This window comes from Theropithecus gelada, chromosome 14 (genome assembly GCF_003255815.1).
Source record: "Theropithecus gelada isolate Dixy chromosome 14, Tgel_1.0, whole genome shotgun sequence".
NCBI lineage: Eukaryota > Metazoa > Chordata > Mammalia > Primates > Cercopithecidae > Theropithecus > Theropithecus gelada.
The window spans coordinates 56,537,739-56,554,076 of NC_037682.1; the positions used below are offsets into that span (position 1 = coordinate 56,537,739).

The window sequence follows — 16,338 nt, forward strand, 5'->3', positions numbered from 1 at the left end:
AAAGTGAAAAATGTATGTCTGTCTTCATCAAAGTTCTCTGAAAAAGCGTCAGATAGTCTCCACAGAGCAATGAGCTCTGTTCCCCCTAGTTTGAGAGACCTAGAAGTTCTGTCTCATGGGTTCCTCTGACACTTGGACTTGGTAAATAAAATACTGAAAGCTAAATTTATCCTTTTGTTCACAAATACCTGCCCTGACTGTGAACGCTTTCAGGCTAATGAGAAAACGGTGCCTCGGGAACTCAGAGGGGTAGACTCCTTGTGGGGAGTTTAATGGTTTGGCTCCCACAGGGGGCCCTGAGGGTTACAGGACAGACTCATTCCCAGATGGTGTCATTTTCATGCCCCATTCCTGGGTGGCAACAGGGATGCTGCAGGGCTCAGCAAGCTAGCGGTGGTCAGGACAGAGACGACAGTGTCGTGCCATAACTCAGGGCATCTCCTTTTCCAGACAGAAGATGTGGAGGGGAGCTGGGAGATTTCACTGGATACATTGAATCCCCAAACTACCCAGGCAATTACCCAGCCAACACCGAGTGTACGTGGACCATCAACCCACCCCCCAAGCGCCGCATCCTGATCGTGGTTCCTGAGATCTTCCTGCCCATAGAGGACGACTGTGGAGACTATCTGGTGATGCGGAAAACCTGTGCGTCTCACTCCCTGCCTCCCTCCCTTTCTCCGGCCAGCTGGGAAGCCTAATGACCTGCTCCCCAGGCTTTCAGTGTGAGGAGCAGGCCTAGAACGTCACCTCCATATTAGAGCAGAGGTGAACATGAGTTTATAGAGTTGGTGAGAAACAAAATTTAAATGAAAGCCACACACTGAAGCGTCTTGCTGGACCCCAGAGGTAGTGACCCTGCAGGTCAGTCTTCCCCTCTGTGCTCACTGGGGTGTTTTGGACCCTCTTCCACAAGGACCCAGAGAGCCAGTGAGGAGCATGCAGTATTGGCCCCAGACAAGGCCTCATACTGAGCTGCAACTGATGGCTTGGGGACTGACCGAGCCTGGCCAGGTGGGGACCTGTCCTCCTATCCTGATTCATGGTCCAGTGTCCATAAAGGAAGACTGCTATCAACACGGCTTACGGGCAGTGTAATGAGGGGCTCTGCAGCCAGACTGCCTGGATCTCTGTCCCAGTTCCACCTCTTATTAGTTCTATGATCTCGGGCACACATTCTGAACCTTTCTGCACTTCAGTCTTCTCATGTGTTAAAAAATGGGGCTAATAACAGTTGCTACCTTATAGGGTTATTATAAGGACTAAAGGAGTTCATAGTTGTGAAACACTTAGAGTAATAGGCCAGGCACAGTGGCTCACACCTGTAATCCCAGGCTGAGGGAGGAGGCCGAGGCAGGAGAATCGCTTGAGCCCAGGAGTTTGTGACCAGCCTAGGTGAGACCCTGTCTCTATAAAAAAATTTTTAAAAAATTAGCTGGGCATGATGGTGCACGCCTGTGGTCCCAGCTGCTCGGGAGTCTGAGGTGGGTGAATCGTTTAAGACCGGGAGGTGGAGGATGCAGTGAGCCGTGATCATGCCACTGCACTCCAGCCTGGTTGACAGAGCCAGACCTTGTCTCAAAAAAGAAACAAACAAACAAAAAGAATGATGATGACACATGAAGCCACTATATCGTTTGCTCTCCTTATTAGTGGTTAAAATGTCTGAAGTTAAGTATAGATTTAAATCCTTGTTTTACCACATACTGGCTATATGACCCTGGGCAAGTATGTAATCTCTCTATTAAAAAGGTAACAGTTGCACCAACTTTCTGTGGTTTTCAGAAGATTAAATGAGACAAAGCCCATAAATTGCCTAGCACACTGACTGGTCTTAGGCAGCAAATGGTGGTGATGATGATTAGATGACAACAGGTCAGTTCTGGAATGGGAGGCCCTCACCCAGCTCCTACAGTGAATGGTACAGTCTGGGCTGCTGCTGCTTACCAAGCCCCAGGTCTTTCCGGCGTAGCCTCCCCTGGGGGTCCATAATTACCAGCTGAATCTACTCTATTTCCAGGACCTTTGACTTATGATAGCTCAGCTGGGCCTGAAGAGCTCTTGAGCATAACTTATTGTACGGTTTGAGTGTTTAGAAAGATGAGCATCTACTGTATGCCTGATCAGTGGTGAGTCTTAAACCCCATCCCTCTCCAACTTCCCTTGGCAGCTTCATCCAATTCTGTGACAACATATGAAACCTGCCAGACCTACGAACGCCCCATTGCCTTCACCTCCAGGTCAAAGAAGCTGTGGATTCAGTTTAAATCCAATGAAGGGAACAGTGCTAGAGGGTTCCAGGTCCCATATGTGACGTATGATGGTAAGCACAGCCTGCAGCACATGGAAAGAGCCTCTCTGCTTTCAACAGAGCCAACTTCGGAGCCAGCTGGCAAACTGCTGACAAGCACACATGCTCAGAAAGGCAGGCAGGATGAGGGGAAAAGACATTGCTGACTCACAAGTGCCAAATTTTAACAGGCATTTGGGGACACTGACAACAGGAGGAAAAGATGTTTTAGAAAATATATTAAAAGTGAGCATAGCTTGGTGAGTAAGAACATGGGCACTGGAGTCAGATTGATGGGCCTGGCTATATGATTTCTTCTGTGACTTTGTGTATGCATCTCTAAGCCTCATGTTCTTAATGTGTGAATGAGGATAATCATTAGACTTATTTGAGAGTTCAATGAGAGTTCCTAAAGGACTTGAGGCAGTGCTTGGCACATAGTAATTGTTCAGTAAATATTAACTTCTTATGACTGTGGCTTTTATTAGGTAGAATCCTGAGGTGGGGAAGGACCTGAGTTCTCGTCCTGGCTTTTTCACTGACTCACTGTGGGATCTTGGGCAAGTCAGATGACTTCTGGTTTCATTTTCTTCATGTTAGATGAAGAGTTGGCCCATCTGAGCCCTGGGGCTCTACCTAGCTCTGAGACTTGGTTGGCAAACATGGACTAACAGCATAAAATGAACTGGACCTTTGTCCTGGAGGACCACACAGTCCTGTGGGAGAGGAATCATCTGTTTCTTCATGAGCTTATTTGTTCATCTAGCCAACAAATATTAAATGAGCATCTACTATGTCAGGCATTGGGCTAAGTGCTGGAAACAACATGGTTAGTGACAGAAACACAAAGGTTAGTGACAGAAACACTATATATATATATATATATATATATATATATATATATATATATATATATATATATATATAGTTATAGATGCTATAACAGCACAAAGCCCTAGGTGAGCATGGAAGCAGCAGCAGCAGTTAATTTTACATGAGCTTTTAGAAGGAATAGAGCAAAGTCTCGAGAGATGTGGGTTTTGAAAGAACATATACATTTTGAGCATAAATGGGGGAGAAGAACATTCAGAAAGAGGGAAGGACATAAGTCAAAAGATGAAGTACCTGGTGTATGTGTGGACCGATGAATGGTCTTATTTGGTCAGTGGGTAGGGTGTGTAGGGCTTGGCAGTGAGAGAGGAGACTAGAAGGGAATGGGGTTCGGCTATGAAGAGCCTTCAGGGCCAAGCTCTGGAGGACAGACTTAATCTTAGAGGAAGCCACTGAAGGAATTTAGGATGGCAAGTGCCAAAATTGTTTGGGAAGACAATATTCTATAGCTTTCCTAAAAAGTAACAAAAGCAAGGATCATCTTTGTCCTACAGTTGCCTGAAATAATGTCAAACACCCAAGACAAGGAGTTTTAGTATCTGACTCTTGGGTTAGACACAAATGCCTCCCACAAGGCTCTGCTGAGAGAGACAGAGAGCCTCATCTACCCCAAAGCAACCAACTGGCAACCTCTCCTATCTGGAATCAGGAAGAAAGCAAAAAGACACTGAGACTCCAAAATAAATATGGCTGTTCTCAACTCTGCCTTTGTGACACATTAAAATGTCTTGATTTTTTTTTTAATTAAAAAAAGAGTTGTAGCTCCAACTGGGGAAAATTACACATAATGCAGTGTATGCCCACAAGAGTGTGTCTTGCATGTGTCACAGTAGAGAATAGTTGGAAACTGTTATTTTCCCCACAGAGAAGCCCCCGAGGCCTTCACTCAGAGCATTTTATTCGAACATGTATTTCCAAAAAATTTGATATCTTCTTTTCAAACCCAGAAGAATAGAAATCACATTTAGAAGGTGCACATGAGGCTGCTATAGACGAGCCCTCTGAGAGCTGGAGAACGGTGAGAACTGTAGCCGGGGCTAACACGCATTGAGCATTGCTGACTGCCAGGTACATGCTGAAGTGCCTTTTACATGGTGCTTTCCTCACAATCACTCCATAAAGTAGACATGATTATTTCCTGATTTTATAGATGGGGCCACTCAGGCTTAGAGATTTAAGGAACTGACCTAAGGTCCCAGCATGGCAAGGTTGCAAAGCAGGGTTTGAACCAGTGACTTTGGGACTCCAGAGCCTGGGTTCTTAAATGTAACTTTGCTGCATTTCTAATGAGTTGGAGCAAGTAAGGAAACACAGTTCTTAAAAGCAGAAGAAATATATTTTTTAAACAATAGCAGTCTGGAAGCATTTGGTGGAGTGGCAAACAGCTCTCTAGTTTCCTATTACACCAGAATGCAGCACAGCAACAATGATGATGCAGTCCCATCATCAAAAAGAGGAGAGACACTGCCACAGAGGAATTCAAGATGAAAGAAAATGTATTCTCATGTCTTATATTCACTAAATAAAAGAAGACACCACACTAATAGAGTACCAATGCTATTGTAAACATATCAAATTAGTAATTGTAACTATTATACCATTACTTTCCATTTACCATCCCTTAACTGAGAGAAACTTTTCAAGAGTTCCTCTCACACAATTTCAATGATGTTCTTATACTGTGTTTGGCTTTGTCACACACGATATGCATACAAAGAGGCATTTTTTCTGTGTCTGGAATTTGGAAAAGATTGTGCTTTGCATATGCTTGATTTGAATGATGACTATAGGAAATAAGCTAGACTTCAAAGGGGGAAGATTGGCATTTGGAGAAGTACAGCGTGCACTGCATTTAATGTGTACATCAGGACAAAAAATATTAATGAGAGCGCACACATAGTTCTCTTCCTCCCCAACCAGCCAAATTCTCCACTCTCCAGCCCCATTCAAATAAAGGAGAGAAGAGTCTTTCTTGGTGGATAGGAAGCTTGATTGTTTTACATAATACAAGGATAAAGAAAAAAGTGGGAGGCAGGGAGGTGGAGAGGGAAAGGAGAGCCTGATGAGCTCAATAGGAAGTGAGTGTAGACAGAGAAGAGAAGACCAAGGACTAAGCCCTGGGACCCTCCTTTGGTAAAAGGTCAGAGAGAAGAAAAGCAAAGAAGCCTCAGAGAAGTAACGGATAAGGTAGGAGGAAAACCAAAGAGCATGGTGTCCTGGAAGCTCAGTGAAGAACTGGATCAAGGAGGAGGAGTGACCAGCCAGGTCAAAAGCTACTGATGCATCAAGGAGGATGAAGACCAAGAACTGGCCATTGGGATTTAGCAATATGGAGGTCATTGCTGGTCTCACCAAGCAGTTTTGGAGGAGTAATGGGGGCCAAAGCTGATTGGACTGGGTTTAAGAGAGAAAGAAAGGGAAAGAATCAGAGACAGTGGGTGCTGACAATTTTTTTAAAGGATTTTTGCTGCAAAAGGGAGCAGATAAGTGAGATGGAAGCTGGAGGCAGAAATGAGGTCAAGGGAGGGATTTTTAAAGTCAGAGACATACAGCATTTTTGTATGCTGGTGGGTGGGGGAGATCAATAGAGAGAAAAATGTATAATGTAGGAAAAAAAGCAGAATTACTAGAACAATACTGTTGATTTGGGGAGAGAAGATGGACCTGGCATGCTAAGTGGAGGGATGAGCCTGGACTGGATGCACAGAGGCTCATCTGAGGGAAGAGGGGATGAGGAAGATGGGTGCAGGTGCTGGTATGTGAAGAGAGGTGGTGGAGTCTATGGAATTTCTCTTCTGACTGTCTTCTCAGTAGCAGAATGGTAAGTGATAGCAGCCACAGAAGGGGCATTTCTCAGAACTTTATCAAAAAGTGAAAGAGCGAGTTTGGAAGTAACAAATCATAAGAATGCAAAACATGTTCTTTATTCCAACAGAGGACTACCAGGAACTCATTGAAGACATAGTTCGAGATGGTAGGCTCTATGCATCTGAGAACCATCAGGAAATACTTAAGGTGAGTGCATGGCTCAGGTGGACATGGCAGTTATCCACAGAGCTTCCCAAGTACTGTTGGAGAAGGCTTCTCCTCCTGCTGTGTGTTGCCACCTTTCAGACACGGAGCCTGTCCTGGGCCAAGGTCAGTTTTATACCTTCACCAGACTTAATTTTTAAAAAAATCAGGTTGCTGTCTTTAGTGTCGTCAAGTGAAGTTGTATTTTTTAATTTGGAAACTTGTGGAGGGGCAGGGAGAAATCTGCTTATAAATCCAAACCAGCAGCAAATAATGTTTTTCTATTAATTACAAATAGTTGAAGATCCTTGGCTCCTTATGTATACTTCAAGCCTAAAATTCACCAAAGTTTAAATACTTACAAATAATTAGCAATAAACACTTGTGGTATCACTAATCCTACAAATTCTCCCAAATCTCAGTGTTGCATTCATCTGGTTGGGAAAAAGAAAACAGGTTTTTTACATATTAAAGTTTTATTTATAAAAGTAATTCATACTTCATATAACTAATTAGGAAAAAAAAAAACTGGAAAGAAGATAAAAATCAGAGGAAACAATTTTTCAAGTGTTTTTCAGCTAAGCAAGCTACGGCCTAATACTAGGTCATCACAGTTCCATGGGCAAAATGTCAGCATATTTAAATATTTTGGCCCAGTAACAAAAATTCTGTTCTTTTTAGGATAAGAAACTTATCAAGGCTCTGTTTGATGTCCTGGCCCATCCCCAGAACTATTTCAAGTACACAGCCCAGGAGTCCCGAGAGATGTTTCCAAGATCTTTCATCCGATTGCTACGTTCCAAAGTGTCCAGGTTTTTGAGGCCTTACAAATGACTCCGCCCACATGCCACTCAGTACAAATGTTCTGCTATAGGGTTGATGGGACAGAGCTATCTTCCTTCTGCATGTCAGCACAGTCGGATATTGCTGCCTCCAGTATCAGTGACTCATTAGAGTTCAATTTTTATAGATAATACAGATATTTTGGTAAATTGAACTTGGTTTTTCTTTCCCAGCATCGTGGATGTAGACTGAGAATGGCTTTGAGTGGCATCAGCTTCTCACTGCTGTGGGCGGATATCTTGGATACATCAAGGGCTGGCTGAGCTGGACTTTGGTCAGCCTAGGTGAGACTCACCTGTCCTTCTGGGGTCTCACTCCTCCTCAAGGAGTTTGTAGTGGAAAGGAGGCCACAGAATAGGATGCTTATTCTGAAACTTCAGCTTCCTCTAGCCCAGCGCTCTCTAAGGGAGCCCTCTGCACTCGTGTGCAGGCTCTGATCAGGCAGAACAGGCAAGAGGGGAGGGAAGGAGACCCCTGCAGGCTCCCTCCACCCACCTTGAGACCCGGGAGGACTCGGTTTCTCCACAGCCTTCTCCAGCCTGTGTGATACAAGTTTGATCCCAGGAGCTTGAGTTCTAAGCAGTGATCATGAAAAAAAAAAAAACAACAAAACTTAAAGCAGAAAGAATTAGAAATAAATAGATAAAAACTAAGCACTTCTGGAGACATAATAACGTACATTTATTGCCAGCCCTCCTCGTTGCCAGCTTCCACCCTGCAGCAAATGCACAGTGCCGACTCTCGCACCTTCGGCTGTGCCCTCGGACACTCTGCTGACCATTGCCTGAGGGATTGGGGAGTTCAGGTGAAATGTAATTTCCTCAGTGGATAATAATCATCAATTGTCATGAAAAGGAGATTTCACCAACCCTGAGTCAGTATTGCCAAGGGTTCTACTCCCCAAGTGGGCTTCCCATCACAAGGGATCTGAGGTCCAGGTGGGTGTGGTGAGGCCAGCCTGTCATGTACACCTTCCTTCCCCACTCTCAAATGTGAGAGATGGACTCTGCTCCATGGACATGAGCAGCCCCTTGAAGGGTGGTCTCATTCTCTAACAGTAACAGCACTGCTGGAAACACCCTCTAAATGCCACACGATCATGTCACTTTGGGTCAGCCCAGCGGGGCCTCACCGTCATTTCTTGAACTTCAATTTTCAGTGTTATTGAATTTTTAAACATTTAAATCCCCAAGCAAAAATCTCATTACAGTGAATAAAAAAGAATCCAATCAAACAAGCCACCATTTCCCTAATGGATGGACTACCTACAACTATAGTGTTATTTCAATAACAGTTCTATGCACAGCCAATTCTCTATACCAAAGTGCTAAAAAAAAAAAAAAGTTTAACGAGCATTTTTGAAGAAAACAAAGACAACTTCATTATGGTTAAACTTGCTTTTCATCTCAGTGTTGCTTTTTTAACCTGTTAATAACATTGATTCTTTAAAAGTCCTAATCAAACTTCTTTATTTGGATGGGCCCTAAATATTCACTTTCAGATTTCTCTTCAAAAGTTTGAACATCATCATTTAAAAAATTGCATTAAAACAAGCACTTGGACTTTGTTATACTGGAGCTTGGCCTATATTTCTGAGTCAGACCATAAGATGAAAATTCGAATGTCACATAACCCGAGTTATTGACTGCACTGATGTGAAGGTGAGGTGAGCTGAGCTGCACCATTCTGTCCAAGCATGTTAGCAACTTTGTGCTCATGACTGTGTGATCCTGTCTTGCTGATTTCACAAGAAGGCTAGGGATGGGAATACTCTGGGGGTTGGAAGGAGGCTACATAAACCCCGTCATTATGGTCCTCCATGGGGCCGCCCCATGCACCAGAGCTGGGTTCCTGGTACACGCACAAGCCACTGACACCCAGGAGGTATAGAGAGGAGCTTCCTCTCTATACCCTCAACTACCTTAAGAGATGCTGTGATCCTGTTGGGGGCTGGCTGTCTGGAGATACTATTTCTACCGGCTACATCAATATTTATCAAACTGCTGCCAGGCACTCTTCTAGGCCCTGGGGATGCAGTGATAAGACAGACAAGGTCCCTGCCCTCATGGAGATTACATTTTAGAGGGAAGAGACAGACAAAGAACAGATACATCAACATGAAAAGTAGCAGCTAGTGGTCACAGCTATGTTGAAAATTAAAATAGGTTACTGTAACAGATGACTGTGTGGCCACTTTAGGATTGGGGATTATAGATGGCCTCTATGTGGAAATTACGTTTCAACTGAAAACGAAATGGCAAGAAGAAACCAGCCTTGGGAAAATTAGGGGGAAGAGCTTTCCAGAGAGAGGAAAACCAAGTGCAAAGGCTGTCAGGTAGGAGCAAGCATTTGTGTATATCGTAGTCTAATGAGAAAGCAGGTCGTACAGATGAGGCCAGAGAACGAGACATGGCCAGATTACATCGGGCTTTGGAATCTAGAATGAGGGGTTTGAGTTATTTCTAAATATGTTGCAAACTTTTGAATGGATTTAGGCAGAGGAGTGAGATAATCTGATTTATGTTTTAAAAGGGTAGCTCTGGCTACTGTGTGAATAGGAAGCAAGCACGAAGGCAGAGAGAGTTTGTCACAGACTACTGCAACAGACCAAGCAGCCATCCAGTTGGCAGATGAAGGTATTGTCTGGATTAGGGTGTTGTAGTGGAGAGGAGAGAAGTAGAAGGAATCTGGATATGTTTTGGGGGACAGTCAACAGAATTTGCTGATGGGGATTGTATGGAAGGGCTGAGGGAAAGAAGGCAGTCAAAGATGACTCCTAGTTGCCTAAGAAACTGGTAGATGGAGAAGACTAGGAGGAGCAGGTTTGGGATATGCAGCAGTTTTAAAACATGTTTGCAAATTCTTTGAGGCTCCTTCCTTGGACAGTTAGGGTCTATGTCGCCTCCCCTTGACTCTGGGCTCTGCTGCTTGACCAATATTAACATGGCAGAAGTAATGCTTTACGAGTTTCCAGGCCCTGGGCTTAAGACACTAGCAGCTTCCACTTCCTCTCCTTAGGACATTCACACTTGGAACTCAGTCACCATGTCATGAGGAAGCAAGCCATAGCAGCCTGTGGAGAGGAACCACAGTCCTTCCACCCACTGGCCAGGCTGAACTCCCAGGCGACAGCCAGCAAACCTTGCCAGCTGCATGAGTAAGCCATCTTGGAAAGGGATTCTCCAGCTGCTCCAGCTGACGCTTCATGGAACAGTCCTCACTGAACCATAGAAAACATTAGAGATTTGTGTGCAAAATTAGTGATTATTATTTTAAATGATAGGCTTTGAGGTGACTTCTTATGCAGTAATATAACAGTGAAAAGGGGAGATGGTTAAGAGTTCCATTTTGGCCATTCTAGGTTCTAGGTGCCTATCATATGTCCAACTGGAGGGTTCAAATAGGCAAGTGGTTATACAAAGCCCCAGGAGAGGTCAGGGCTGGAATATAAGTTTTAATGTCACAGAGTAAAGGCATGAGACTTTACCCAGGTTAAGGTCACCTGGGAAACATGTAAATAAAAGAAGACCAGGAAGCTCTTAATTCTGGGATTTCCTGTGTGGACACAGGAACCGGGACTTTGAGGAGCTGCTTATTAAGTAAACGGGAAGAGGTGAGAGCTGAGCTTCCATCTTTACTCCAAGAGAGCTAGTTCTATGGGTGAACTCTGAATGGGCGTGGATCTGTACAGTCCTTCCTTCCAGCTGTAGATATTGTTCTTTAGCCATTTACTGAAGTGCTGCATCTATGGATTTAACCACATCTCCCTTGAATTTCCAATGCTAATAAAAAAGTGTTTGCCTTTTCACACTAACAGACAATTATCTTCACTTCGGAAAATTGCTTCCTCTGAATCATGCCCTGAGCTGTTAAGTGTGTCGTCTGTAGGTACTCACTGGATTTAGGTTTGCAGGTGATATTAAAATGTCATGTGGCAACTTGGGAAAGGCAGTGGCTGCACAGCACAGTGCAAGGATTTGCTTACCCTCTGGCAAATCTTTGCAGGAAGATGCACCGGAGCTGTTGCCTGCAGCCGACCACCACAGTTGGTGGGTCTATGTGCTGGAAAACCCAGGGGTCATTCCAGGCCCAGCTGTAATCTTCTCAGCCCTGAAGAGATGCCTCTTACTGTCAGCATCTCTGCTTCTTTTCACACAACAGGATACATCTTGAGAGCCTTGCCCAAGTCTACACTACTTCTAGCCAGCATTTGGGAGGCAAATGGACTAGCTGAGGCTGGAGTAAAGCAGTTCCTCATCAAGTTGAGGGAACCTTGTTACATATGGCCCTCTAGCTAGGCAAGCCATCAGCTGCCTATGATTTAAGGTCCCGGGAGAGGCCAGTAGGGGCCCATGCACAGAAACTTAGAGGCCTTGGTGAGGCTTCATTTCTGTGACCATCTTCCACTCCAGGGGCTTGTGAGCCCAGCTCAGAGGTGTCCTAATATTTGTAGTACCCCGCCTCCTTCTCCCTTCAGGCAGTCTCGATCAGCCCGCAGGGGACAATCCTCAGGGGCCTATTAACACAGCAAGGCTGCTCCTGTGATCCATGTCAGTGATACAGCCATGAAGATCTCACTACTCAGCAGGGAGCGCTTTCCAGAGAACACAGTAGCATCAAAATAGATTTAGAAAATGAAACCACTCTAATATAGGCTTAGACACTAGCAGCTTCCACTTCCTCTCCTTAGGACATTCACACTTGGAACTCAGTCACCATGTCATGAGGAAGCAAGCCATAGCAGCCTGTGGAGAGGAACCACAGTCCTTCCACCCACTGGCCAGGCTGAACTCCCAGGCGACAGCCAGCAAACCTTAGTTTGCCTTAGTTGAATAAAAGGGATACAAATTAAACCCACTTACCGCAGACAATGACAGTAACTCAGTAGTGCTTGGTTTTCAGAGTATCTCGTAAAGGGGGTGCAACTACAGACCTTAGTTACTAATGATTTCTTATTATGTATTTGGTCGTTCATTCATTTATGCAACATATATTTATGGAGAGCCTATTAAGAGCCAGACATTGTAGGAGCCAGGGATACTGCAGGGAGCAAAAGAAGCTCCCTGCTCTTTTGGAATTTGGGTTCCAGTCTGGGGAGACAGACAATAAACAAATGAACATATACTGTAAAGTCAAGTAGTGATGAGTGTTATAAACAAGGAAGGGCTAAAGGACAAAGAATGAGGAGGTGGTGGGAGGGAGCTGCTGTCTTAGATAGGATGAGCTCTTCATTAGAGTCATGAATCCAGGCCCCTCCTAGAGCACTGGCTCCTCAAACCAAGCCTGGCAGCACTGGCCCTGGCAAGCTTCTTTGTCCGCCCATCTAGACCTTGGCATTTCATGTCAAGCCAAGCTGACCAATGCTCCAAGTTGTGAACAAGCCATTTGGGCAGTTCCTCTAACAGGTGCCACCTAGTGGTTGCAATATGGAGTCAACCTGTGTTTCCGTCTCCCATCCCACTGCCTCAGACCTTACATGCCCATAATTCAAGACAAGATCTTACCCAAGGGGCCCTGGGGGCTAGGGCTGTGGTTTGACAATTGATTGATTGCATGTTGTTTGACACAGCCCTCGGAGTTTGTTTAGATATTTTCCTTTTTTCTCTGCTTGGCAGAGAAAAACTAGTGACCAAGTCCAAACTCATTGATCTATGTCATTTCAAACTATCAACAACGCTCTGAATCTCATATACACACACAGCATATTCATGTATTCACTGTTATGGTCTAGGCACCTGGGTAGGCTGGATATATAGTCCTGAGTCAGAAGGGAAAAGGAGTTGAAGGAATGATGAGGAAAAAATCTACTCCTCGATTATAATCTTGCATGTTTTACCACTGCCTTGGATTGTTCTCTGATCCTACACGGTATCCTAGGACTGAAGGATAATTTTGGGCCACAGTTTGAAGTTTTCTGTCTTTTCCCTACAAAATGCAAAAAGTAGAAATACAAGCCTACCTCAAATTTGAGCTTTGGTGCTGGCTTTGCCTTATTACATGTGTTGCAGTTGAAAAAAAGTAATAGCTGCTAAGCAGGAACTGGATCCAATGCCCCAAAGAAGACAGAGCCCAGTAATGTCTGCCCCAAAGAAGACAGAGTCCAGTAATGTCTGAGGCAGCATGCACAGCAGAAGAGCATGGAGGTACAGAGTGTGAGCTTGTGGTGAACCCTGGCCAAGCCTACTAAGTGCAGCCCTCTGCAGCCTTGTGGGTAACCCATCGTGTGTGACCACAAATTGGTCATCAGCATACACTGTCAATGCAGCTGTGTGTGTGTGTGAGATGCCTGATCATGCTATAAACCTGTGGACAGTATAGCACATTGGAACCCCAATGTTACTTCCAGGTGACTTGGCTTGCAGAAGGCAGCTTTTAGTAGCCACATCAGGTACCTAAACTGGAGTTTTGAGTAATGCAGGTGCCAAGTATAAGAGGCTTGATAGGGCCAGGCACGGTGGCTCATGCCTGTACTCCCAGCACTTTGGGAGGTCAAGGCAGGTGGATCATTTGAGGTCAGGAGTTCAAGACCAGCCTGGCCAGCACGGTGAAAACCCTGTCTCTACTAGAAGTACAAAAATTAGCCGGACGGTAGTGGCACATGCCAGTAATCCCAGCTACTCGGGAGGCTGAGGCAGGAGAATTGCTTGACCTGTGAAGTAGAGGTTGCAGTGAGCCAAGATTGTGCCACTGCACTCCAGCCTGGGTGACAGAGTGAGATGCTGTCTCAACAACAACAACAACAACAACAACAACAAAGAGGCTTGATAAACCATCACTAAGGCTCCCCATGAGGAACTGGGATGACTTGAGCAGCATCACTCACCCATACTCCCCCGGCCCAGTATTCCTAATATACTTCTCTGAAAGCACATTCTCTACATTTATCACACTGATAGATGTCTTCTCTAAGATTTATGATTCATAATGCTCATATTCTCCAAGACTCCCATTATGTCCTTTACGGTACCTGGATTTGTATCCCAGTTCTGCCACTTATTAGCTATGTGACCTTGTGGAAGTTATTTAACTTCTCTGTGCCTCAGTTTCTTCATGTGGTAAATAAAGATAATGATAGTACCTACCAGATACAGTTGTTTTGAGAATTACATGAGTTAATACCTGGAAAACTCTTGAAACGTTGCCTGGCACGTAGTAAGGGCCCAATAAATGTTAACTGTCATCCTCATCTTCATCATTACCTTTCACTTCTTGAGACTTTAGAAGTTAAACCCAAGATACGTTCTTTAAAGGGGTTCATTCTCTGCTGGTTTTCCCCATTTCACTGAGACAGAATGTTCTTTAGTCACAGTTTTTCTAGTGGGGTGTGTCCTAGCAACAGAAGAGTTAAAGCTTGAAGTAGGAATGAAAGGCTATGACGCCTGATTTGGGTTCTCGCAGAAGGCCTTCCAAATACCCCTGTCCTCCTGAGCTGGAAAGGTAAAATGAGCTCTTCCCATCTCCTGAGCTTCTCTTAGGTCAGGGACAGCACAGACACAAGTACACATACACGGCGTGGCCTCTCAATCCTTCATCTTTTTCTGAGTCCCAATCCTCAGCCCCTGGTATGTGAGGATCACAGTACATCCCCCTGCTGAGCCCAGAATTACATGTTTTCCAGAACTGCCTATTTCTATTTGATGTTTCCAGCATGGCAACATCCAACTTCTGAGTCTAAGAAGGCAGTACTCAGGTCTCTAGGCAAGCAAAGTCAATGAAGACACTCACTGTAGCAGGGTGTGAATAATTTGCATGAAACCTGTGGTCAGTGGAACAAAGCCCCTTTCTGAGACATGAGGACACAGGCCCAGCCAAGGTGGGTCTGGCCACTGTGCAGCATGTGCCAGGGAGAGTACAGAACTCAGAGTGCAATGTGCTGATGGAGTGTAGACAGACTGAAAAGAGTGAATTTCATCTTTTTAAACATCATGAATGGGATAGGAAAAAAGCCAGTAATTATACAGCAGAGAAATCAGGCAATACCTTGACCAGATGATCGAAATTAGCATGTCCAATAAAGGACAGATGGATATCATGTGCCTGCAGATGTGATATTCTGAGAAGAACATACCATCACCTATACTGTACTTAGGCCAAAATGCATCACCTCCATCTCAATACAAGGAAAATGCAGACAAACACAAAATGAAGAATGCTCTGTTTTAAAAAGGGAGGGAAGTTGAAAAACAACTTGCACATCAGTGAAATTTTAAAACTTGTGTGTTTCAAAGGACACTATTAAGAAGTGAAAAGGTAGCCCATGGAATGGTAGAAAATGTTTGCAAATCATATATCTGACAAGAGACTAATGGCTACAATATATAAAGAGTTCTTACGAGTCAATAATAATGAGACAAATCACTCAAGTAAAAATGGACAGAGGATTTTAATAGACATGTTTCCAAAGAAGACAAACAAATGACCAATAAGCACCTGAAAAGATGCTTAACATCATTAGTCATCAGGGAAACACAAATCAGAATCACAATGAGATATCATCTCAACCTCACTAGGATGGCTATAATAAAAAATACAGATGGTAAAAATTGTTGATGAGGATGTGAATAAATTGGAACACTCATACACTGCTGGTGGAGATGTAGAATGGTGCAGCTGCTTTGGAGAGCAGTCTGTTAATTCCTCAAAGGTCACACGGGCTACCATGTGACCCAGCAATTCTACTACAGGAGATGAATAAAAGGCACAAAAAGATTTCTGCATGAGATTTCATAGCAACATTAGTCATAATAGCTTAAAAGTGGAAACAGCTTACATATCTATCAACTAATGTACAGCTAGATAAAATGTGGTATAGCTGTACAATGGACTATTATTTGGCCATAGTTAAATACTGATACATGCTACAGTATGGATGAACTTTGAAAACAGTGTGCTACGTGAAAGAAGCCAGTCACAAAAGACCATGCATTGTATGATTCCATTACACGAAATATCCAGAATAGGCAAATTCATAGAGACAGAAAGTGGATTACAAGTTAGTTGTCTAGGGCTGGAGAAATTGGTAGGCAATGGGGAATGATTAATGGGTACCAAGTTTCTCTTGGGATGATGAAATGTTCTAGAAGTCATTGTGGTGATGGTTGCACAACTCTCCGAATATATTTAAAATTATTGAATTGTAAATATTAAGTAAAATTGTATGAATTGGGTGAATTTTATGGTATGTGAATTATATCACACACAGAAACCAGTGACTAAAAAGGGTTAACTGGTTTTTGTGTTAACCAGTTAACCCTTTTTAATGACACTGACATTTTTGAATTTTGACATTTTGAATATCAAAA

At 43.9% G+C, this 16,338-nt stretch overlaps 2 protein-coding genes across 5 annotated transcripts in view; one reads left to right on the plus strand and one right to left on the minus strand.

The window, feature by feature from the left end:
* SCUBE2 (signal peptide, CUB domain and EGF like domain containing 2) overlaps nucleotides 1-8,589 on the plus strand; it is a 73,918-nt gene extending 65,329 nt beyond the window's left edge. For 2 of the 4 annotated variants that reach the window (XM_025357201.1, XM_025357200.1), the window contains exons 19-22: nucleotides 451-648; nucleotides 2,171-2,323; nucleotides 6,117-6,196; nucleotides 6,875-8,589. In XM_025357201.1, coding sequence (XP_025212986.1) covers nucleotides 451-648; nucleotides 2,171-2,323; nucleotides 6,117-6,196; nucleotides 6,875-7,027 — 584 coding nt within the window. In that variant the 3' untranslated portion in view covers nucleotides 7,028-8,589. The remainder of the gene's footprint in view (nucleotides 1-450; nucleotides 649-2,170; nucleotides 2,324-6,116; nucleotides 6,197-6,874) is intronic. The other 2 variants (XM_025357199.1, XM_025357203.1) reach the window with 2 other exon arrangements.
* LOC112606575 overlaps nucleotides 1-16,338 on the minus strand; it is a 63,335-nt gene that overhangs the window by 39,578 nt on the left and 7,419 nt on the right. The window lies entirely within an intron of this gene.